The following is a 25,269-nucleotide window of genomic DNA, read 5'->3' on the forward strand; positions in this document are numbered from 1 at the left end:
AGTAGTATGTAAGTTTTCCCTTTATGCTCAGCGTTCTGCAGTTTCACTCTGATTTGTCTAGATAGCCAAACTATGGAAAGAGCCAAGATGTCCATCAACAGATGAATGGATAAAGAAGATGTGGTATACACACACACAAACACAATGCAATATTATGCAGCCATCAAAAAAACCCCACGAAATCTTGCCATTTGCAACAACGTGGATGGAACTAGAGGGTATTATGCTAAGCGAAATAAGTCAATAAAAGAAAGACATGTATCACATAATCTCACTGATATGAGGAATTCTTAATCTCAGGAAACAAACTGAGGGTTGCTGGAGTGGTGGGGGGGTGGGAGGGATGGAGTGGCTGGGTGATAGACATTGGGGAGGGTATGTGCTATGGTGAGCGCTGTGAATTGTATAAGACTGTTGAATCACAGACCTGTACCTCTGAAACAATAATACATTATATGTTAAAAAAAAAAAAAAAAAGAAGAAGAAGATAGCAGGAAGGGAAAAATGAAGGGGGGGAAATTGGAGGGGGAGACGAACCATGAGAGACTATGGACTCTGAGAAACAAACTGAGGGTTCTAGAGGGGAGGGGGGTGGGGGGAGGGGTTAGCCTGGTGATGGGTATTAAAGAGGGCACGTATTGAATGGAGCACTGGGTGTTATACACAAACAATGAATCATGGAACACTACATCAAAAATTAATGATGTAATGTATGGTGATTAACAGAACATAATAAAATAAAATTTAAAAAAAACAGAAAGATGTGCATTCATTTTGGTACATGGGATGAATTTTTTTTAGCTGAGGACATTTATTTCTTTATTTATCTCATTTAATCCTAAGAACTACTCCATGATGTAGGTAATATTTTACAGATAATGAAACAGGCTTAGAGGTAGCCCCAAATAACAGTCAATTGAATGAAGGAGCCAGGATTCAAATTTAATTAGAAATATTGTGCTCTCCTGCCTCCTGTACACTACTACTCTACATGGTATAATTACTGATGAGGTCATTGCTATTTGGTGATCCCTGACACATACAGCCTGATACACAATCCTGCGTCACCACCACCACTTCAACCACCACCTCTAGCACATCTCCATCTTCACCACTGCCTCCTCTCCCACCACTGCCTGAGAACTCGTCATGAATAGAAGCTAGCTCAGGGGCTGAGGAATACATTTCTCTCTCCTCTCTTAAAAATAAAATTCATGGAAATTGGGCTTGTATCTGTTCTGTCCACTGGTCTTATCACCAATATTTATAGCAATGCCCAGCACAATGGGCATTCAATATATGTGTGATAAAAGGGTAAAGACAAGATATCTGTCCCTAGGGACTTATGGGAAGAAGAACACATATAAAAAGTAAAACTCAGACAAGGAGGTAGATGGCACAGTTGGCTGAGGTGCTTGGCAAAGCTGCATGAAGGTGATAAATTAAAACCTGATCTTGAATAAAACATAGGACTTAGATTCAAGAGGGCAAAGGGCACAAGGTGAAAAAAACACAGGACTTAGATTCAAGAGGGCAAAGGACACAAGGAAGAGGGGATAACATGAGCATGGAGGAACAACGAATGGAAGCATGTGTGTGGAGCTGACTGTAAGATAGTGTAGGGAAGGCTACAGACAGCATAGAGGACATATTGCAGAAGACTTTAATGTCAGAGTAAGGACTCTCAACTTTATCTTGTAGGCACCTGGAAGCCTCCAAAGATTCTGGAAAAAAGGTTCAAAGAACTATTTTAGAGACGATTATTTCAAATTGCTTCCTAGGCCTACTCATGTACCCGATTTAAGAAGAAATTTGGATAGTTTAAAGATTTCTACCTTGTTCTACTTGGGTGCTCCTTTTATTCAAGAACCAATTTTGATAGTTAATATTTTTGAAAATATTTGAGGGCGCCTGGGTGGCTCAGTTGGTTAAGCGACTGCTTTCGGCTCAGGTCATGATCCTGGAGTCCCTGGATCGAGTCCCGCATCGGGCTCCCTGCTCGGCAGGGAGCCTGCTTCTCCCTCTGACCCTCCCTCCTCTCATGTGCTCTCTCTCTCTCATTCTCTCTGTCTCAAATAAATAAATAAAATCTTTAAAAAAAAAAAAAAAAGAAAAGAAAATATTTGAAAAAACTTTCATCCAGTTTTTAAAATTTAGTAGCATCCAACTATGCAGTGTCCTCATAATTTTTTAATCTCCCCTATATCTACTTTTATTTTTTTTAAAGATTTATTTATTTGATCGAGAGAGGGAGGGACAGAGAGGGAGAGAGAATCTCCAGTTGACTTTGTGCTGAGTGTGGAGCCCAACACGGGGCTTGATCTTACAACCCTGAGATCACGACCTGAGCCCAAACCAAGGGTCAGACGCTTAACTGATTGTGCCACCCAGGCACCCCAACCCTGCATCTACTTTTAAAACCTTTTTATTTTTAATTATCTTCTTTTTCTGGCAGAGCTATATTTATTTTCTCCTTCCCTGTCCCCCTACCCCAAACTAAATAAGATTTTGAATTTAACTTTTTATTGCTTTTCACTTTATATTCCTTTTCTTCTTCATTTCCTTTGATCTGTTTTTCTTAGTTTTGTTTTACTGACCCTTTTCTAACTTCAAGAAAGGAAACCTTAGTTCAGGTATGACAAATATGTGGTGTGCATATTCACTACTCATATTTCCTGTCTGCAGCAGACATTACTAATCTATCAAAGCACTCTTTCTTGCCGGGCTCAGAAAAGTGCCATTAATTCATGTCAACAAGACACTCTAGATAATCAGCTGAAGCCAATATATCAGTTGAAGCCAATCTGCCATTTATATCTTGGTTAATTTCTTTTCAATCTTCCTACACTATAACAATGAAAATAACTAAGATTATGAACTTATCTTTGAGTATATCTTTGACTACATTTCAAATATAAGTTTTGAAAAATACAGTTCTTTTTATTATTTTTAAAAAATATTTCAGCTTAATTGAGGTATAATTGACATAAAACTAAGATATTTAAAGTATATATTGTAGTGATTTGACATACATATACATTGTGAAAGGATTCCCCCCCCCCCTTCTAGTTATGTAATGCATCCATCACTTACTTATTTGGTGAAAAAATTTAAGTTCTACTCTCTTAGCAAATTTTAATTATATAATACAGTGTCATAAACCATAGTCACCACATTTTACATTAGACCCTCAGATCATCTGTAGCTGAAAGTTTGTACCCTTCATCAAACTCTCCCTGTTTTCCCCACCCCCCAGCTCCTGGCAACCACTCTCCTACTTGGTTTCTATGAGTTTGACTTTTTTTTTTTTTTCAACTCCACATTTAAATGATACCATGCAGTATTTGCCTTTCTCTGCCTCACTTACTTCACTTAGCTTAAATGCCCTCAAAGTCCATTCATGTTGTCACAAATGGCAGGATTTCCTTCTTTCTCATGGCTCAGTAATATTCTAGTGTGTGTGTGTGTGTGTGTGTGTGTGTGTGTGTGTGTACACATCTTCTTTATCCATTCATCCACTGATGGACACAGAGGTTGTTTCCCTATCTTGGCTATTGTGAATAATGCTGCAATGAACATGGGAGTGCAGATATCTTTTCAATATCCTGTTTTCATTTCCTTTGGATGTATACCCAGAAGTGGGATTCTGAATCATATGATAGCTCTATTTTTTATTTTTTGAGGAAACTTCATACTGTTTTTTATAGTGGCTGCACCAATTTACATTCCTACCGACAGTGCACATCCTTGCCAACACTTATCTCTTATCTTTCTGATGACAGGTGTGAGGTGATATCTCCTTGTGGTTTTGATCTGCCTTTCCCTGATGATTAGTAATGTTGAGCACCTTTCCATGTACCTGTTAGCCATTTGTATGTCTGTGAAAAAATGTCTATTTGGTTCTTCTGCCATTTTTAATTGGATTGTTTGTTCTTGCTACTGAGTTGTATGAGTTCTTCAGATATTTTGGATATTAACCCCTTATCAGATATATGATTTGCAAATATTTTATCCCATCTGACAGGTTACCTTTTCATTTTGATACGGATTACACTGTATCTGTAGATTGCCTTGTATAATATTCACATCTTGACAATATTAATTCTTCCAATCCATGAACATAGAATATCCTTCTATTTATTTTTGTGTCTTCTTTCAATTTCTTTCACAAATGTCTTACAGAGTTCAGTGTATAGATCTTTCACCTCCTTGGTTAAATTTATTTCTAGGTATTTTATTCTTTTTGATGCAATTATAAACAGGACTGTTTTCTTAATTTCTCTTTCTGATGGTCTGTTGTTAGTGTATAGAAATGCAACTGATTTTGTATATTGATCTTGTATCTTGAAACTTTACTGAATTCATATACTAGTTCTAACAGCTTTTGGTAGAGTCTTTAGAAAACATTATGTATTTTCTATATATAATATCAAATCATCTGCATATCATGATAGTTTTACTTCTTCCTTTCCAATTTGTACGCTTTTTATTTCATTTTCTTGCCTAACTGCTCTGTTTGGGATTTCCAATACTATGTTGAATTAAAGTGGCAAAAGTAGGCATCTTGTCTTGTTCTGATGTGTATAATTCTTACTTTCAACATAGTTTGCAATATCATTCTGATCCAAGTTACTTAAAAGAATGTTTAAAAATTCCCAAATTACTTGGGCATTCTGTCCAGGCTTTTAATATTTCATTTATTGTAAAATGGTCAGAGAATGATATAATTCTGTATCATAATTGCTACTTTTTGAGGCTTTAATTGAAATGTTCTAGTTTTGAAAAATATTCCATGGGAGCTCTGCAGGGCACAAAACTGTGTATCTATTAATTTAATGTCATTAATTATATTGTTCAAAACGCTTCATGTCCTTATTTTAGGTCTGTTTTGCTGGTAATAATGACTACTACTTCTATTCCCTTTCTGGAATGCATTATCTTAGGGTGAATCCACCTTTTGTCAACATTTTTATCTTTATATACTTTGTCCTCAGAATTTTGAAAGAATTTTTGAAATCTGTCCTCTATTTCACTAATTCAATTTTCTGCAGTGCCCAATAATCATGTTTAACCCAGTTTTTCACTTAGGTATTTCTCATTTTCTCCCTGACCACAGACTACTTACTCTCTACATGAGATAGCTTTTTTTTTTTTTAAGATTTTATTTATTTATTTGAGAGAGAGAATGAGATAGAGCATGAGAGGGGGGAGGGTCAGAGGGAGAAGCAGACTCCCTGCCGAGCAGGGAGCCCGATGCGGGACTCGATGCGGGACTCGATCCCGGGACTCCAGGATCATGACCTGAGCCAAAGGCAGTCGCTTAACCAACTGAGCCACCCAGGCGCCCCATGAGATAGCTTTTTTAAGCACTACACATCAATGTGCTCTATGCTTAAATTTTGTCAAGAATACACATTAAGGATTTTCTAAAATGCTGTTTTCTTGCTTGCTTGAACTTATTTCAGAGGTTGGCAGCTCCCCTGAGTCTTCTTCGCTGAGCTCTCTTTTAAGCTATACCATCTATTCCTATGCCCCAAGATTTTTAAATATTTGCCCATCCTCAGAGAGGAAAGTCTAAGTTTGCCATTAAAGACTTATGATCATGGAGGAACTGATTTGGATTCTATAAAATCCATAAGATCCTGCCCAAATATTTTTAAAAGATTTTCCTACTCAGATAAGAAAGAAAAGTGAGAGATGGGAAATATCCAACAGGTATATTACCATTTTTTAAAACAAGATTTCATTTATTTATTTGAGAGAGAGACAGAGAGAGTGACAGAGATAGTGACAGAGAGCATGAGCGGGGAGGAGAGGGAGAAGCAGGCTCCCTGCTGAGCAGGGAGCCCAACACGGGGCTCGATTCCAGGACCCTGGGATCAGGACCTGAGCCGAAGGCAGACACTTAACTGACTGAGCCACCCATTATATTACCAAGTGCCCCAGTTATACTACCATTTTAACAACTGTTTTTACATCCCAGTGGCAGGGATGAGAAGTAAGATTTTAATTTAAATTACCCAAGTATGAATCACCAAAGGAAGACCCATCATTCCATGACTCTCATGTACTTCCTCTCCTCACTGGACCATACACATGCCAGCAGCAACTTCTGGTTCGGTGTGCTTACTAGCACCCAGTTCTCTGACCAATGTCATCATCCATGCCAAAAGCAAAACCCTAAGATCTCCTAACACCACCACTGAGGTCCAAATGCTAAGGGCTGATAGAGGAAAGAGTCTAAGTGGCAGACCCCTTGACTAGCTCCCCTCACCCCCTTTCTTTGTACTTCCAGGACCTTCCCCTTAGAGTGACAGGGTGTTGTCTGGTATATTCCAGGTCTCCCAGTCATTTCCTAGACTTCACTCTCACAGGAAGGAAGTATATAAAAGCCTTTAGTATTGTTCAATTCAATCCTTCTTGTGCTACATCTAACAGAAGTTCTCCCAACACTTCAGTAGGAGAGTGACAATAATTCTTCCCCCTTTTGAGTATTTCAGTGGCCACTTAAGTAGTAAAACTGGTGTGGAAAGAGAAGGGAGCGTGCTCTTAAGTGCTTACATTGCATTTTCCCTGAGGCAGTATTTTAGGATGATTAACCTGTCATTTGCAGTACAGAATGGATCTGAACAGGTTGGTGGGGGGCCTTTGAAATCAGTGGTCTATTGGGAAGAGTCTGGGGTTAGCACAGTAGGTGACCCAGATTCGGCTTTGGCTCTGCCACTGACCACCTGTGGACCTTGCTCCACTCACAGCCTTTCACTATGCCTGCAGTCTTTTATCTTTCAGCACTAAAAGTCTAGCATTATATATTTTGGAAATACATAATTTAGAGAATCCTGTATTTAAGGATGGATATGCCACAGATTTGCTCGTATTTCTTGAAACTACACATAATAAAAAAGGCTGAAAGACTGACAGAAGATGGTTGGCTACAATATGACTCCTTGGATCCTCACATCAAGAACCTACTTTTGGACTGTTAGAACTCTTGATCACTTTGCCTCACATTAGTTAATGACTCATATGTTAAAAAAAATAGAGCATATTTTTTTAAACCTGATCCTCATTTTTATATCTCTCTGACCTTAATCTCTGAGCATCTTTGCATCTTTCATCATATTGCTCATATCAATACATATTCAGGTCCCATGAACTGGTACAAGTCTCCCCATGCTGCTGGGCTCCTGGCCACCCTCCTCCCTTCCCGATGCCCAGCAGCCATTAACAAACACCACTGTCCTGGGTGCTGACACAGAAGTTACCTTCAATTTCCACTGAGGTCACCCTGATGCAGAATATCCTACAACTTGGGCATTTAATCCCAGCTATTTAAAGAAAAGCACTTTAGCTAAGTCTGGGTTTTTTTTTCGCAGTTTTCTTTCTTCAGAGAAGCCCCAGGTACCACAGCTTTGACTCTGCCCTTCCCAGTCATGGCTAGTCCATGAGTTTTGCCCATGTCCCTGGCAAACTTGAATCTCCTCAGGTTTCTTTCTCTATATTTCCTGGAGAGTACGATTCTGGCTCTGAGAAAAAGGTCATTTACAAGGAAGACACAGTTCATAGGCATGTAGTTGCTCCTAGCCTGTCATCCCTCTTGGTTCAGCTGTTTGGGAGAAATACCACAAATAGTTGTAAAAGGAGGATCCGAAGTGGGTACTAAATTATGACGTGCTGCAAACACTAGAGAGGAAAATCAAGCAAGGCTCTTGGCACTGTGGAAAGGGGAAAAAAGTTTAAATCGTTCTCTTCACAGAACTGACCAAGGAGATTTAGCTAAAGGAAATAAAAGTATATGAATCTGAGAACTACAACAAAGACTTTCTGGGCCAAGTGGGGATGAAGAAATGGCTGTAAAGCAACAGGATTAAAAAACGAATGTGCTCATAAAAAGTTTTCAATGGAACAGACAGAAAACAAGTTATTTGGGTTAATTACTCAGTGGGGACAGTGGTTTTGTTTTACAGATGGGAAACTGAAACCTTTAGAGGGAAAGTCACTTGAATATTATCATAAAGAAATAGGACCCCACTGCTCTGATTCTCAACTCCCTTTGCAACAACATCCAAACGACATTCCATCTTTTATGTTCTATTGTTCTGTAAACTCAACCCTCTAGGATGTGGAAACTTTGATGCTCTTGGAAATTGCTTCTATATTTGTCCAATGCCAACTTCTGTGCTAGGAGAAGTTTGAAGTTCAACCCAAAAACACAGGGCCTGGCACGGTCAATAGCTCATTACAACTTCTCATTAGTTGTGTCTCTTGGGGCAACTAGGGCATTCCTGAGTGTGACTCAGTATCACCACTCATAACTGAGGGTTCCTGATTAATCTGAACTGAGCCAGAATAAAGGCCGAAATGAGCTCCCAGCAAATGAAGCAATGTATCTTGCAGGAAGAAAGTAAAAAGTTACATGAAAATTTCTTGAAATGCCATCCTAGTAATTAACCTAAGTATGATATAGTATAATGCCGAACACCTATTCAGCATATATTATGTACCAGGCACCGTATTTGTGCTTGACGTTAATTCATCTATTTCTCTTAATAACCCCATGAGGCAGGTACTATTATTATCCCTATTTTAAATAGGAAATGAAGTCACATAAATGTTAAGTAACTTGCTAGGCTGGCTAGGAACATGAATTACTTTAGAACAATAAGAATATTATCGACTCATACTCAAGGATCCTAATTTCAGGGGCCATGAAAGTTTTCTCTAGATTAAAAATAACTTCATCAATCCAAATGAAGTATGCAGTTTATAGTTCATAATAATGTACCAATGACAGTTTTTCAGTACGGCACCTTCTTCAAATGTACCATGGTCATACAGGATGTTAACAATGGGGAGAACTGGGTGTTCTTGTTTTCATGTGTACTGTCTTTACAACCTTTCTGTAAATCTGAAATTACTATAAAATAAAAAGGTGATTTTTAAAAAACCTTTATCCGAATACTTTTTAGAGGGAACTTTTCATTGAGTCGAGTCAGATAAGAACGATGTTATTCCTTTTCCTAAAAGGCTGAAGAATTTTAAAAACAGTGGGGCCCTCACAACACTGTGCATTTTACACATTAAGTGAGAGAAATGTTAAGGTCTCCATTAGTACTAACTTATTTAGCTTCAGAGACTTGTGCTAGAATTTTAAAGGCAAATTGGAAACTATTTCCTGGAACAACGCCTTACAGCATGCCTTTTGATACTTGGATTATATTTCTTAAATTCTGAAGAAATCTTGCTTTTTTCCCCCCTTCTGTGCATTTTTGGTGCTGAGCTGTTTCCGGTTTTCCCACACTCCTGCCTGTCAGAGAGAAGAAACCACAAAAATGCAGCAAAGTTTGTCCATAGAGCTGCAATTCCATCTCTAAAGGCTGAAGAGTTCTCTTGCCAGCAATGAGTTCAGGGCAGTGGACGGCATCTTCAAATGTCCAGGCTGCTGCCTGCTGACAGAGCCCACCTCCTGCTCCCCACCCCTCCCTGCCCGGGGGCAGACCAGCCAGCCACACAGGCCATCGTGGGCCATCTCAGGCTGCTGGCAATACTCAGAGGAGCCACAAACAGGGAGCTCACCGGCAAATTCAAAATTCATACCTGACTCACGGATTTTCCTACCTAACTGTGGGCTTCTCGAACCTGTGAAAGGGAGCATGGTTTTGGAATGCTTATGATGGCAACTAAGGCTCACTGAGTTCTTCTGTGGGCTAGGTCTTGTTCTGTGTACTTTACGTGTATTAACTCTGCTAAGAGTTAGCAATGTCCTATGAAGAAGATACTCTTCATTATCTCCACTTCAGAACTGTGGAAAGTGAGGCTAACAGATTAAGGACCTTGCAACTTGCCAAAGGTCTCCAGTTAGTAAATTGTGGAGTGAGGGTGTTAACACAGGCAGTCTGGCTCCAGAGGCTGCACCCTTAAGGACTCACCTCTACTCCTGCCAGGGTGAGGAGCCATACAGCTTCCTTCTTACTGTGCTCTTGGCCTTCAACCACAACCTGCCCCCTTCTGACTACTCTTCCCTACTGCTCCAGAGAGTTCTGTAAAGTCATTACAATGCGATTTATTCCTACAACGGCACTTGGCACCTAGTAGGCACCGAGTAAATATCTGTTGGATAAATGAATAATGGCAGCAGTATAATTAAAACAGCCACGAGGGATTGGTTTCCATCCAAATCCAGAATTTGATTCACTGTCCAAGGCAGAAAAAAGAGGAACTGCATTTTCTATGTCCTAGGATTCGTTCTTACAACTAAAATTGATTTTGCGAAGGACAAATGAATGGAGAGCCTTAATGAGAGCAAGAGAAATACACTAACCCCCTCTAGGCGTTTATCCACCAGGGAATTCCTGCTTCTTACAGGCATCTTTGAAAAGTTCCCCAATTTTAAATGGAGAAGGGCTGTCAGAACTAATACTCTTTATTAGTCTATTTCTGGTTCATTAGCTAAAATATGGCTGGAAATAGAGTGAAGGAAGGAATGTGAAAAAATTTGATTCAGGCATGGAAATGCCTTTTTGAGGTAAAATGGGCATACTACAAAAGGTATTAGAAATAAGTTGCTCTAGAGAGCCTGCTGACTAATGTCAATGAAGTTAACTCCCACCCCTGCCCCCATGAAATCCAATTCCAGTGTCTTCACATTCAAACACCTAGGAGTAAACAACAAACAAGGGTTGGCGAAGGGGGGGGAGTACTGAATTTTATATGAAATTATAAACCCGACCTTGGCAGGGTTCACTGGCTCCCCAGGTGATTCTGACTTACAGCCCAGGCTGAGAACCATAGTTAACTTTTAGTCCCCAGCAGGGGTTCCTGTCTTCAACATTTCAGTACAAAGGATTTTGAAGGCCTCGTAAATAAAGAGTACTCTTAGCACAGAATTGATACAACTCAGAAGAAACTGAACAGAAGATTAAGGAAAACTTACTTGGAGGCCCTCTGGGATGTCGTCTTTCTGAGGACTTGTTTGTGATTGGCTGGGGGCTTGGGGACCAGCGAGGAGGAAGAACTTGGAGGTGGCACCACTTTTTGTGGCAGAGTGGTTGGCTTCTGGCCACTAGCTGTGGCACTTGAAATTCTGCAAGCTGCACCATTATTTATTGTCCACAAACTGGAGTTAGAGAGTGCCTGGCTGCCAAAGATGGCCTACAAGAGAAAAAAAAAAGATGGGCAATGGAGATGCCCTTTACAACCCACTTGCTATAATTTTTTAGGACAAATTTCTCTAATAATGCCAGTGCAGGGCCACATTCAGAGAAGGGAAATCTCTGGAAGCATAGAGTTGAGATGGTCTTGTTGGAAGTACACTGGGCTAGGAATCAGGGTATCTGGGTACTGTGCATTCTCCACCTGCAGCAATCAGAACAGCATTTGGTCTCTCTCAGCCTTTGTTTCCTTCATTGTTAAATTCAACAAATAATTAATGAATGTCTCCTACTGGGTGTCAAGCATGAGAAATAACGCACAAAACAAAAGTGGCTTGAAGCTCGACTCAACTCCAGCGCACTCGGAGAACTGTGAACTCCTCTAGAAGACGAGTGGAAAGAAGCCGGTGTGGTAATGGTACAGTGAGCAGAGTGGGTGGAGAGAGGAGGCTGGAACAGAAAAGTTCTGTTAGTAACTTTTCTGACATAGTAACTCGTTGTTGACCTAAAGAGTGACGTAAGACTTTACATTTTAGGAGCGCCTGGGTGGCTCAGTCGGTTAAGCATCTGCCTTCGGCTCAGGTCATGTTCCTGGGGTCCTGGGATAGAGATCTACGCTGGGCTCCCTGCTCAGCAGGGAGCCTGCTTCTTCCTCTCCTTCTCACTTGTGCTCTCTCTCTCGCTAGCTCTCTCTCAAGTAAATAAATAAAATCTTTAAAAAAAAAAAAGACTTTACATTTTAAAACACCTTCAGGGGCACCTGGCTGGCTCAGTCGGTAGAGCTGATCTCAGGGCTGTAGGTTCAAGTCTCCCAAGCTGGGTATAGAGATTACTTAAAAATAAAATCTTTGAAAAAATGAAATAAAACACTTTCAAACTAAAATTACTATCGAATACTAGTTGCTAAATGAATCTAAGATCAACACAAAGGTATATTTGCTCAGAGGGCTGAAGAGCTCTACAGCAGCCATCCATAGACAAATTCACTGAATGAGTAGCAGAGAAGAAAAGCCATTGTTAGCCACAGGCTCTTGGAAATGAAAATATTCCTTATGGAGTGCAACTTTTCATGCTGTAAAGGAACTGCCATCAGTAAAGAACATCCATTCAGTACATGTTGCCAAGGTGACAACTGAACCATATTTTCAAGATCACTGAGTTTTTATTTTGCTAAAAAATCCTGCTGGGACATCTAAATACAAATAAAAAAAATAATAAAAACAGCAAGATCAGGGGAGGGGGTGGGAGGATGGGTTAGCCTGGTGATGGGTATTAAAGAGGGCATGTTCTGCATGGAGCACTGGGTGTTATGCACAAACAATGAATCATGGAACACTACATCTAAAACTAATGATGTAATGTATGGGGATTAACATAACAATAAAAAAATAAAAACAAAACAGCAAGATCAGAACAGTGTGAGTATAATAAGCACCTATTTTTGTAAAAAGAAAAAAGAATATGCATAACCACACACACACACACACACACATATATACACACACCAACATACACAGATACACAAACACACAGAAAAACATACACATAAGGTTGGTATCTGCACAGAACAATTCTGAAAGGATATACAAAAAAAACTAGTAACCTCCATGGAAGAGAACTGGTTAGCTGGGGGTCCAGGAGAGAGGGAAACTAATTGTTTACTATATATCATTTATATCCTTTTGAATTTTGTACCATCTATATGTAGTTACTTATTACAAAAATAAATTATTCAAAGGTCAAAAGAAAGTCCGGGCGCCTGGGTGGCTCAGTTGGTTAAGCGACTGCCTTCGGCTCAGGTCATGATCCTGGAGTCCCGAGTCCCATATCGGGCTCCTTGCTCAGCAGGGGGTCTGCTTCTCCCTCTGACCCTCCCCCCTCTCATGTGCTCTCTCTCTCTCATTCTCTCTCTCAAATAAATAAATAAAATCTTTAAAAAAAAAAAAAAGAAAGTCCAATTCTCTTAAGATTTAAGCAGGTAACAAAATTAACTCTGAATACAAGTCGAAGCATCCAAATGGCACCCAAGTTTCAACCAGGTGGGTACAGCACTCACTACTAGGCCGGGCTGAAGAAGCAGTTCACTGTTCAACACTTACCATGCCTACAAATCCAGATTTGGTCATGAGTGAAAGGCAGAGACTCAGGTAAGTGGAAAACAGCATGGCTTTGCAGTCAAACGTGCCTGGGTGCAAATGTGGGCTCTGTCACTTATAAACGGGGTGACCTTTTCAAGTTATTGAACTTCTCTGGCCTTTAGCTTCCTCATCGGCAATTAGATTACTTTGCTGGATTATTGGGGATTAAATGAAGATCACATATGTAAATCTAGCCCAGGCATTCATTAAAGGATTCTTGTAATAGACCAAATACCAGGCTTATAGGAGACACTCAACAAATGCTCCATTCCTCCCTAAACCTCCACCTCAGTTTACTGAGGAACCAAAGGATGGGATGACATGCAAGTCTGCCTATCTGTAATGATCTGTGACTGGCAGTTGGTTATGCATTTATCAACATATTTTTCTAGTCTTAGGATGATGCTCACTAGCCGTGAAAGCAAACTCTTAAAATGAAAACATGTGTTTAGGTTCCCCAGATCATATTTACTCACTTCTCTCTGGCAGGAATAATCTTTTCCTCTTCTGAATGCTTGTAACAATTTATTTGTATGTGTCTTATCACATTTAGTACATTCTACCTTGTACTATGGACACTGATGTGTGTACTTTTCTCTCCTTCTGGACAATGCACACTGGAGATGGCTGGATTGACATCTGATTACTTTTTGTTTCACTCACAGTGCCTAGACGGCCTTGTACATAAAAGGTGCTTAATAAACATTTATCCCATGGATGCAAATAACAAAACTTGTATTGTAACCACTACTCACTTTTTTTTTTTCAACAACCAAATTCCTATAACAAGAAAACAGGCAAGTTTGTCTTTACATAGAGATGTAATCTTGTACTAGGACCATTCTCTGGACTTTGAATAGGGCCTAGTGTATTATTTGTGTTCAACTTATACTCAGCCACAAAATATAAGTAAGCCCTTCTGTAGATCCCAAACAAAAATAAATTCATCTTGGGGCGCCTGGCTGGCTCAGTTGTTAAGCGTCTGCCTTTGACTCAGGTCATGATCCCAGGGTCCTGGATCGAGCCCCGCGTCGGGCTCCCTGCTTGGCCAGGAGCCTGCTTCTCCCTCTCCCACTCCCCCCTGCTTGTGTTCCCTCTCTAGCTGTCTCTATCTCTGTGTCAAATAAATAAATAAATAATCTTAAAAAAAATAAAAAAATAATAATTCATCTTCCTAGATGCAAATTTTATGGCAGGCCTTTAGATATTGATGTTCTGGGGTGATAAGATCAGTCTTTACCTCAAATAACAAAAGGAATTAGGAGAATTTATTGCTTAGGAGACTTGTCACTTGCCTGGATACTAACACTTCTTTCCTTTTTCCTAATAATACTGCCCTTATTTTGTTTGGGTAATGATGTGTGCCCAGCTAAAAAATTGTATTTCCCAATCTCTCCTGTACTTAGAAATAACCATGTGACATAGCTCTGAGATATAAACAGAAATTTCCAGGTGCAGTTTCCAGGAAAGCTCTTTAAAGAGGGGCAAACTGGGTTAGTACACAACTTTTGCCCCTTACTGTTCTTCCTCCCACCCAGAATATGGATATCTAGCTAGCATCGGGTAAAATCCTTCCTAAGGATTGCAAAGCATAAAGACAGGAAAAGCATGGGCTCCTGACAGTACCACAGAGTTCAGGAGAGCCTAACTCTAGATTTCTGATTATATGGGGGGAAAAAAACCTCTAACTTGGTAAGCCATAGCAGGGAGAGGGGTCTGCTAGATGCAGCAAAATGAAATCCTAACTGAGCTGAGATATAATCCTCAATCTACCAAAGAGTCATGCTTGTTTAAGCCTTAATATAACATAAATGTACTGCATCTCAAAAAAGCAGATACTCTATCCAAATACAGCAAAAAAGCCTCTAGGTTCTCAGTTGCTGTTCAGTAACCATACTCTAATATACTGAATGGATAATGAAATGCTCACAATTCTGTACCATCCAAAATTCCAAAGAGTCAGTAATGTAGACAAGTTCCCAGGTATTTCACCAAAACCAAGGATATGCATAATGAAATTAAAGCAATCACATTTGATAAGAAGAAGCCCAGGAAAGTACTTAGGCAATGTTAAAAAGCAGATATATAAATGACTTTATTTAGACTGTTGGCAGAAATCTGCCTCCCCAGGCCTCTCATAGCGTATTGGCCCCAATCCTACAATTCCCTCAACGACAGATTATGTGAATTGTTTTGTCCTGATATTCATTCATAAATGGACAGAAGAATTAGATAAAGTTCTCTCTGTATAAATCCTAAGAAAGGTGAGGTTTGGATGCACAATACTACCACGCTGCACTTGTGGGTTAACAACCGGGAAGGGGGCTACACCGTCATCAGTCAATGTCCTGGGAATGTGAGAGCTGTGTAAGCACTGGCCTCCACTCAAGACCTGGTCAACATATACAAGACTTTTGCTTCTTTATTGGGTGTGGGAAACAGCCATGCTTCAGTGAGGAGACTCAGAGAAAACCACAGTTTGAGGGTTGGCTTGGCCCCAGGCCAAAGACTGGAAAGGCCCTCCTTCTCCCACAACAGAAGGGTACTCGTGGGTGGGAAGGAGGAATTTCTGATAGACAGAACACAGACTGCAACTTGGAAGGTTATGGGGAAGCAAGATCTGGGCTCTCTTACTAGAAAGATAATACTGTTCAGAGATTAAATTCTGGGAGGTTTTTTTTCTTTTTTTTTTTCTTTTTTAATTCCTTCCAGAAAAACACTTCTTTTCGTCTTTACTTGGGCTTCTTGGTGATGAAGTAGAGCTGGATAACTCTTTGTTGTGAAATAACTCTAAATCCATTTTTTTTTTTTTAAATTAAGGGAGATAAAGTAGGGAAATGTTAAACTCTACTTCAATGGGTTAAGTCTCTTTGTACCCCTTTTACTTTGGTTCCAGAAAAGAAAACATTTTTATGCATTATTCTCCCCACTGAGATTTTATCCTAACTTGGATAAAGTTCCCATTACATAGTACACAAAACTGCTTCTAGAATGTTGCTCTCTGGCAGCTCAAGTACTGGGATGGTATATCTTCCTGAGCATGTCAGATGCTAATCACTCACCTTACTACAACCAGCCAAGAGCTGTTCAATGCAAAGAACACATTGTGTCTTTTGTGCAATCATATGATGCTGTAAAAAGCTGGGGGCCAAGGTGAGGGTGAGGGTAGCTGTTTCTATTTTAGCAAAAGCAAGCTTCCAAAAGGCCTTTGTCTCACACTGTATGGAGTTCTTGGCTGTCTTCCATTCACAATGTTTGTCAGCTGGGACAAGACTGGAGGCTGAGCAAGAGAAACAGAGTACAACTTCTGGTGCTGTGGACAAGGCGGGGAGCAGTGCTATAACCCTGACAGGGATGGGGCAGAAACCCGGAAGATGCTACTGTTCATACAGAGAGAGACTGATGACGTGAATACCTGCGATAGGGCTTTGAGTGGTCAAAGATATCAGAAGTTCTCTGGCATATCCTTTTATTTCTAAAATCAATTAAGAGGCTCTGTCTTCTTTAGCAACTAAGACTGAAGGCTGTTATTAATTCAAATGATCTGCTCGCCAGGATGTGAATACAGCTGCTTACCTGTAATGAAAATTTATTCACCAACAAAAACCACTGTGTTTTAGGCAGTTCCTAAGTCAACTCTACTTGTATATTTGAGAAACAATGCCGGTCATTAATAGATACTTAGATATGCTCCTGAGCCTCAGACTCTGTCATCCGATAAAACCAAAGATTCCAGCAGTAGTCTCTGAGTTGGTTTTTCAACAGCATCAAGACAACTGAACTGATTTTGGGCCAGGTGTGTGTTATGACCAAAGAAGTCCAACCATGAGGCAGCTGGCTAAGGCCAGAGTTGCAGTCAATGACCAGAAGACCTGGTGAAATTAAGTAGCCCTAAGATGTAATGTAGACGACCTTCCCTCACTAGCAGCCCATCATGGTATTAATCATCCTTTCTACTTTTTCTTCTCATATCCCACTAGCAATTGTGAACGAATTAATTTGCATTTATTTTCAATTGTTCAAATATGTAAATATAAGTAAAAAAAAAGTAGCCAATTAATACTTTATGAGCCTTGAACTTCTCCTAAACACTTTAATATCATCTTAACCAACTTCTGCTTCTGGCAGAGGGAAGGGGGGGTAACTAAAACCCTGAAATTGAAATTACAATGCTATGTATATTTAAGGTTAAAAGTAATACATAATAGGGGTGCCTGGGTGGCTCAGTCAGTTAAGCGGCCCACTCTTGGTTTCAGCTCAGGTCATGATCTCAGGGAAAATCAAGTGAAATCAAGCCCTGTGTCGGGCTCTCCACTAAGTGTAGAGTCTACTTAAGATTTTCTCTCTCTCCTTTCCCTCTGTCCCTCTGCCCCCTGTTCACGCACTCTCAAAAAAAAAAAAAAAAGTAATACATAATAGAAGGGATATCTGCATAACCAGTTTCACTGAAGCATTATTCACAACAGCTAAGATGTGGAAGCAATCTAAATGCCTATCAATAGATGAACGGATAAAGAAAATGTACATACATATGATAGAATATCATTCAGCCTTAAAAAAAGAAAGAAATCCTGTAATATGCTAAAACATGGATGAACCTTCAGGACATTATGCTAAGTGAAACAAGCCAGTCATGAAAAAGACAAATACTGTATGATTCCACTTATATGAGGTATCTAAAGTAATCAAACTCATAGAAACACAAAATAGAATGGTCATTGCCAGGGGCCAGGTGGAGGGGAAAACAGGGAGTTGTTCAATGAATATAGAGTTTCAGTCATGCAAGATGAAAACGTTTTATTGATCTGTTACACAACAATGTTCATAGTCAACAATACTGTATCATACACTTAATTATTAAGAGGGTAAATTTGTGCTATGTGTTTTTACCACGATGAAAAAAAAAGTAATACATCATGATAAGAGCCATGAATTTTTCAAAAAAGATTTTATTTATTTGACAGAGAAAGAGAGAACATGAGCAGAGGGAGGGGCAGAGGGAGAAGCAGAATCCCCCCCCCGCTGAGCAGGGAGCCCAATGCAGGGCTCTATGCAGGGCTTGATCCCAGGACCCTGGGATCATGACCCGAGCTAAAGGCAGACAATGACTGAGCCACCCAGGTGCCCCAAGAGCTATGAATTTTTATTGAGCTTTTACCCTGGGTCAACATTCCCCTAAACACTTTACGTGCTATTATCTCATTTAATCCTCCCAACCCCTGAGGTGGGTCCCGTCATCATTTCTATATACAGAGGAAGCAACCAAGGCACAAAAAGCTTCCATAATTTGTCATGATGGCACATCTACTAAGTAGCAAGCTAGGATCCATGCCCACAAAGAGTCTGATTTCAGAGCCCCATTACACAACACAGCCTTCCTTATTTATGTTATGCTGATTCCCTTCAAATGCAAATCCACTGAAATCATATTTCCCTTTTAAAGTAAATCTAAAGCAAACGTAGCAATGTGTCCAATTTTCATCAGATACATTTAAAAGACCCAGATTTCACTAGCTTTACTCCAAGAATGAAAGCTTGAAAAAAATTTGTCTATAAGCAAATTTTTATTACTTATTTTAAAAGTTAAAGTATATATGAACATATATAAATAAAGATAACCTCAAAAGATCAGCAACGGACCCCAGACTGAGAGTTCAATTGTTTAAAAAGATATAATTCATAGCATTGTTTTCAATTGTCTCTTATCTTTTGTTAGCTAGTAGTTGTAGGGAATTATTTCTCTATCAGGGTCCTTGTTCTTCTGATGATGTGTCTGTGTCTTACATCTCCTGAGGAGTAAAATGAAATAATCAGACAAGGCAACCTCTAAGTTCCCTCACAACTTTAAAATCAGAATTTATAAGTATCTAAATTGTCTCTGCCTTCAGATGTATGGTTTGTCTTATTTGGCTCAGAATCTCACATGGTTGACCTACTGTGCATCTTGCATAGAACCTGCTGTCATCCATTTGTTAAGCTTCTTCCTGGGGCTGCGTCCACTTCAGATGGACGTGGTTCTTTATATTTAAGGATGAGGTCTTTCATTATCTCACAGAGTTACAGTTGTGAGTCCCCCATATGCCCACAGACAAAGAAAAACAAACCACGGGTCACAGAGTGAGCGCAGAGAACGAAACTGGTCGCCAGGCAGCAGGAGCAAAACCACGTGTTAAGGCTATACAACAAACAAGGTTGATCCCAGGCAGCTGGTAGGTGAACAGTTGCCTTTTAACATAGCCACAGCCAAGCAGAGTTCTATACTTTGATGCATTACGTTGACCCTTTCTTTTATATTTGTGTGTATGGGTCTAGAGTAGCAGCAGCATCAGTAAATCTGGAATGCCTTATCTGACTGATGATAAATGTGTAACCCAAAAAGCAAATTACAGAGTCACTCCTCTCAAGAGGGAGGGTGGTAGAGTGGAAAAGGGCTTTGGGAGCTCTCTGACTGGGTCTGAGTATTATCTCTGTAATTAGCTAGCGATGCAACCTTGTGTAAGTTTCTTAAACTCGTTGAGCTCCCTCGTCAGTGGGATGGCGATAGTGTTACATCCAGCACACAGGAGGCACTCACGCTGTGTCCGTTTCCCTGCCCCTCACCTTCCTGCCTCCAAGATTCCAGACGGGCACTTTCCAGCAGCAGCTTAGAAAGCAGGCGGGTGGTAATCAGAGGACCTCTATTACTAGTAGTGATGAATCAGCATAACAAACTGATATCTCTATTATAACAATGCATTAAGAATCAAATTTATATGGAATTGAAAAAGCAAGCATAACAGTAATCATGCAAAATTATCACCTATGGTAGTCACATTTGTAGACACCGGTCATGTTTCCCAGTAGTCTTCTCAGAAACACCATCACAGAAACACAATAACAGGGTTGAAAGGACAATGTGATAACTGAAAAGATAACTCCTGTGTTATTAATAAAACCCACACAAGTGTTCTGAATCTTCAAACTTCTAGAACATATTTCAGGATACTGCACGACTCAGTAGTCCCTAACCCTATTACTAAAAAATAAAAACACAAAGGAGGGTAAACTATGGGTGTTTCCAAGAGTTCTAAAGGAACACTTTCTTAAGACATTTCTTTAAGAATCTGAGATACGTGGGAGAATGTCTAGACCTGAGTTTATATATGTTCAGTAGACCTTCTCTTTTATGACAGTGTATATGATGAATGGTAGCAGACTAGTTACGATACCTGAAGAGGACTTTTCAAATACAGTTTTATAGGTGTCAGTAAGTACACTTGTGGATGTATGAACTGCAACTTAAAAATTTATGTAATAATACACATAGATTAATATGTGTGTGTGTATGCGTGTGTGTGTATAAAATATACATGAATGCCTTACTGTATCGTCAGGATGGTCGCATACAGCGTGATAGTGTGGAGGCTGGATGCTATGCCTGCTGCATACCTGGGTTAAAAAACCACTCTTCCTTTTATTACTTATGTGACCCTGAAAAAGTCACCTGAAGTGATTATCTGGTTTTTTGTTTGTAAAGTGGGGCTTATAAGAGGACAACTGGGAGGATTCAATGCGATAATACAAATAAAAGTCCCAGCTCAGTGCCTGACACGTGGTAACATCCTGAGAATCGCGATCCTCATGATACGCACAGATATATATTATCATCTCCTTAGCAGACATAAGCAAACTGAGGTCCAGAGAAGTTTGAATAGCCTGTCCCAGGCATGGGCTGGACAGAAGCAAGATTTAAATGGAAGATTATCTGACTCCAAAGCCTGTCCAGAGGGCCTATTTCCCAAACAGCTAAATGTAGTTTTACACGTATCATTTCACATATTTTCAACATATTTTTATTAGGTAAGAAGAAAAGAGTTTGGCTTGGCAAAATCTACTAAATCAAATGGTTCTAGGAAAATCAATCAATCAATCATCATCATCATCTAGAAACTAAGTGTTGTATGAGTTTCTGATAAAAGTCAGAAGGAAAACCAAAATGGAACAAAATGCCCAACAAAACAAAACAAATCAGCAGTAGGTTATGACAGGCCAACATGCTGCAGGAACTTAAGCACACATGAATAAGTTCTTCCTCTTGAATATCCCAGTCCAATCTTCCTCCTGGACACTCTGTTAGAAGGATGTAGAAAGACTCCCCCCGCACAGCCAGCCTGTTTGCTTGCTCTCTTTGTGCCATGCTGAGGAGCTAGCATGTTATTGCTGGCTGCCTGGAAAAGTCCGGGTGCCTGCTGAATTTCTCTCTCTTTCCCCTCCCCCACAAAACAAACACACAGCAGCTGAAGCCTTGGAGATACAGTATTCACTCCTGTAGGGGGGCAGAATTTTTCTAGACACATGCAATGGACTTTTAGGAGCAGTATAACAAGACTTGGCTGGGCTTATATGGAAATCCTTTCCATACCTGTGAGGCTGTGCATGGACACACATACCATTAGCAAAAAGCTCATTACATATGGCACTCAAGATGTACTAGCAAACTGAAAGACCCTGTGGTGTGAACCCAGAGCTGCCCACCCCCCACACTTGTTACAGGACCGTTACTTTCTGTTGGCCCTTACTGATCTAGCTCAGTCCAACAGAAGAGAGCATGGTGGGAAGGGGGAAGTAAAGGACAGATGGAATGGAAGGATGAAAGGAGTTCAGGGTACACAGTCTTCTCTCACCTTGAGTTATCTCACTATGTCCAAAATTAAGTCTACTAACAATTGAAGGGCTCTGGACAGAGGACGGAACCAATGAAAAATTAAGATGTATTTAAAATCCCCCCTGCTCTCCGCTCTGTTGTTAAAAGAAACTTCAGCAATTCTGCCCTGGCCAACAAAATGTCCTTAATTTTTCTGCTTTTTGGGCTTTTTTCAGTCTGGATGAGGCAGAGAAGAGAGTGGGAGGGAAGAAGAGGGGGGCTGGGAGCAGAAGTTTAACAAAGGATCACTTTAACAGAAACTACTGAGTAATCGCTCTGTCCCGGGCCAAGAATAACATCAGCTCAATGTCGGCAATTAGAATCAGGTCAGTTGGGCCTCACAGCCGGTGCGGCCCTCCTCACAGCCCCCCAGCACGGAGGGCTACTCATGCTGATGTCACCAGCAGTCACTGCTGCCCAAGAAAGTCCCCCGACTCAGCTGAAAGGAAAGTTTTTTATTCTTCTCCTTCAGGGGCAGGAAGCCAGAATGAGAAGGAAGTGGGAAGCAATGAGTGTAAACCAGCGAGAAGACACACGTTGGCATAGATCAACACATAACAGATTCATTTTACCACCCCGAGCTGACCAGGATTCTGTCATGTCTCCAACCACCCTGAAACTCATGTTAAATAAATGAATATATGTAAAGCACCTGGAACAGTGCTGAGTGTTGGCTATTATTATTAAAAACAAAGAGGGAGGGCGCCTGGGTGGCTCAGTTGGTTAAGCGACTGCCTTCGGCTCAGGTCATGATCCCGGAGTCCTGGGATCGAGTCCCACATCGGGCTCCCGGCTCGGCGGGGAGCCTGCTTCTCCCTCTGACACTATCCCCTCTCATGCTGTTTCTCTCTCTCAAATAAATAAATAAAATCTTAAAAAAAAAAAAAACAAAGAGGGAGGAATTTGTCCCATTACTTATCTCCTGTCCACCATAAAACCTGAATCCTGGGAGCATGATTGCTGAGCAGAATGTACCCTGATAAGAAAAATGCACACAAAGGTTTTCAGGTTTGGAAAACTTATTTATAAGGAGACTGTGGTAGATGGAGTGAACAAGATGGAAACAAAGTTCCTATAAAACAATGACTGCCTGAAATTTTATAAGGGCAACACTAAGTTTTAACATGTTCAGTCTCCCTGCCAAAGGACAGAAAACAAATAACTGAAGAGGAGACATTCCTAATCTCTTTCCCTCTAGCTCAATGTTCTCAAAGTGTGGTCCCTCAAAGGGCAGCGCTGGCATCACCTGGGGAAGTGGTTAGAAATGGAAATAATTGAGCCCCATTCCCAAACGTACTGAATCAGAAATGGGGTGGGGTTAGCAATCGGTGTTTTAACAGGCCCTCCAAATGGTTCTGTTGCTCATAATTAGGGGTCTGCAAACTAGGGCTTGTAAGACAAATCCAGCCTGCCACCCATTTTTAATAAATAAAGTTTCACTGGAAGACAGCCACACTCATTCATTTCCATATTGTTTATGGCTGTTTCCATTCTACCATGGCAAAGCTGAGTAGTGGCCACAGAGACTCTATGGCCTATGAAGCCTTAAGTATTTACTATCTGGCCATTTACAAAAAAAGTTTACTGATCCTGTCTGACTTAGAATGATTTCTTCTTTAAAACTGCTGGTTTTACTCATCAGTGTGTACAAGTGCATGGTTTAAATTTTGTCTTACTCTGTTTATCCTGCTTTCTATCAAATGGACTGGATCACACCTATTTCCTTGTACCTCAGTCCCTGGAAATCCTGCCAATGGCTCTGGGTGACTTCCTCTCCGATGCCCATGTTACAGTTCCAGTCTCTTATTGAGGTGGATTCAGTACATGACACTTTCTCAGTTTATGAGTGCAATGCTAGACAGAGATGAAGATCAAACCTTACTGCGCATGAACGGTTAGAGATGTCCATCTCCAAACATATCCTGAATCAGAGTTTGCCTTCTTGAAATTAATACCTTTAATAAGCTGGCTACCTAAGTGCAGAAAGGGATGGAGAACTTCCTCTGTGTGTAGTGCAAGAAAGGTTGCATGATGTTTCCCAAAAATATTTTTAGGGAATCACTATGAAAGGCACAGTCCTTGCACATAATCAATGTAATTCAATACACTACAGTGCAATAGAATATAAAGCCCCCTTTAATGGCCTGTTCCATAGGTGTCTCTTATGGATGAATGTTAAGTAAATTAGATTTCAATTCTACCCTCAAACAGGCAATTAACCAAATTGTTACTTATATCATTGGCTATGTATACTTTAGAAAAATGAATCCCAAACATAAGGGGTTCATCAGAGAAACCACCTCTATCTATTAACCCAAGGGCAGAAACACAGAGAACGCAAAGCAGGCTGCCATCAACAACGTGGTGATAATTATAATGATCAAGCCTAGCACAGCCATAAGGTAGGCAAGAAAAAGAGACATTTAATATCTTTGCTATTTTCTTAGTTATAAACTCTTCAAGCTACGAATTTAGTTTCTTTAGCTCTCCCCACAGTCCCAGAACTTCACCCTGACTCATTTTTACCTAAATCAGCTATGGATTAGAAGAACAGGGGGAAGAAACAAATGATGTTATAAACATATATAAAATTATGATGAATGATTTACTGTTCCCTCTCCAGGAGTCACGGGATAACTCCCTTCTTGGGAGTTCTAACTCCTCCCTAAGACAGATATTCTGACAGATTCTAAAAAACATGTTTTCCATATACTTCATAGTTCAGTGAAACTAAACCACTGTAATCCTCACTGGGAAAAAAAAAAAAAATCCACACAAGAATAGAAGTACTCTGAATTTTCAAAGGAATGTGAGTCGCTGGAAGCTAATCAAAAGAATGAGATGGGCTTTTAAATGAAGCAGTTTCTAAAAGTAAAAATCAGTAAAACGGTCTCTCCCCCAAACTTCAATGCCCTACGATCACTTTAAAAATCATCACTATTTCAAGGTATGGAAGCATTAAAAGGGCCCAATTGTCTAGATTCATTAGATCATCGCTTATGCTCACATAAGGGAAATAAGGCTATTTTTGAGACCTCTCCTGTCCAGGATCTGATTAAGTTTGCATTCTCAAGTACTCTGCATGACAGGGAGTTCAGAAGTTCACAAGTTTTCAGAAATTTACATAGATTAAAAAAAACTAAGATACACATTTATATCTACAATTGTGAAAATGCAAACTGCCTATCCCAAAGACTTTCTAAATGAGGAAATTACTGTGTGATGGAGGGCGGTGTTGTGATCAAAATGAGATGCTACATTCCATGCTTCCCAGGTAAGAAGTCTGGATTTTCCTCCA

General features: G+C 40.2%; 1 protein-coding gene across 2 annotated transcripts in view; it reads right to left on the reverse strand.

Annotated features, from left to right (window-relative positions):
- The window catches only part of TTLL5 (tubulin tyrosine ligase like 5), a 259,783-nt gene that overhangs the window by 39,181 nt on the left and 195,333 nt on the right, over positions 1-25,269 (reverse strand). For both annotated transcript variants that reach the window (XM_034993230.1, XM_034993229.1), the window contains one exon: positions 10,934-11,151. In XM_034993230.1, coding sequence (XP_034849121.1) covers positions 10,934-11,151 — 218 coding nt within the window. The remainder of the gene's footprint in view (positions 1-10,933; positions 11,152-25,269) is intronic.

Source organism: Mirounga leonina, unplaced genomic scaffold, assembly GCF_011800145.1.
Source record: "Mirounga leonina isolate KUSES-001 unplaced genomic scaffold, KU_Mleo_1.0 Mir_82, whole genome shotgun sequence".
Lineage (NCBI taxonomy): Eukaryota > Metazoa > Chordata > Mammalia > Carnivora > Phocidae > Mirounga > Mirounga leonina.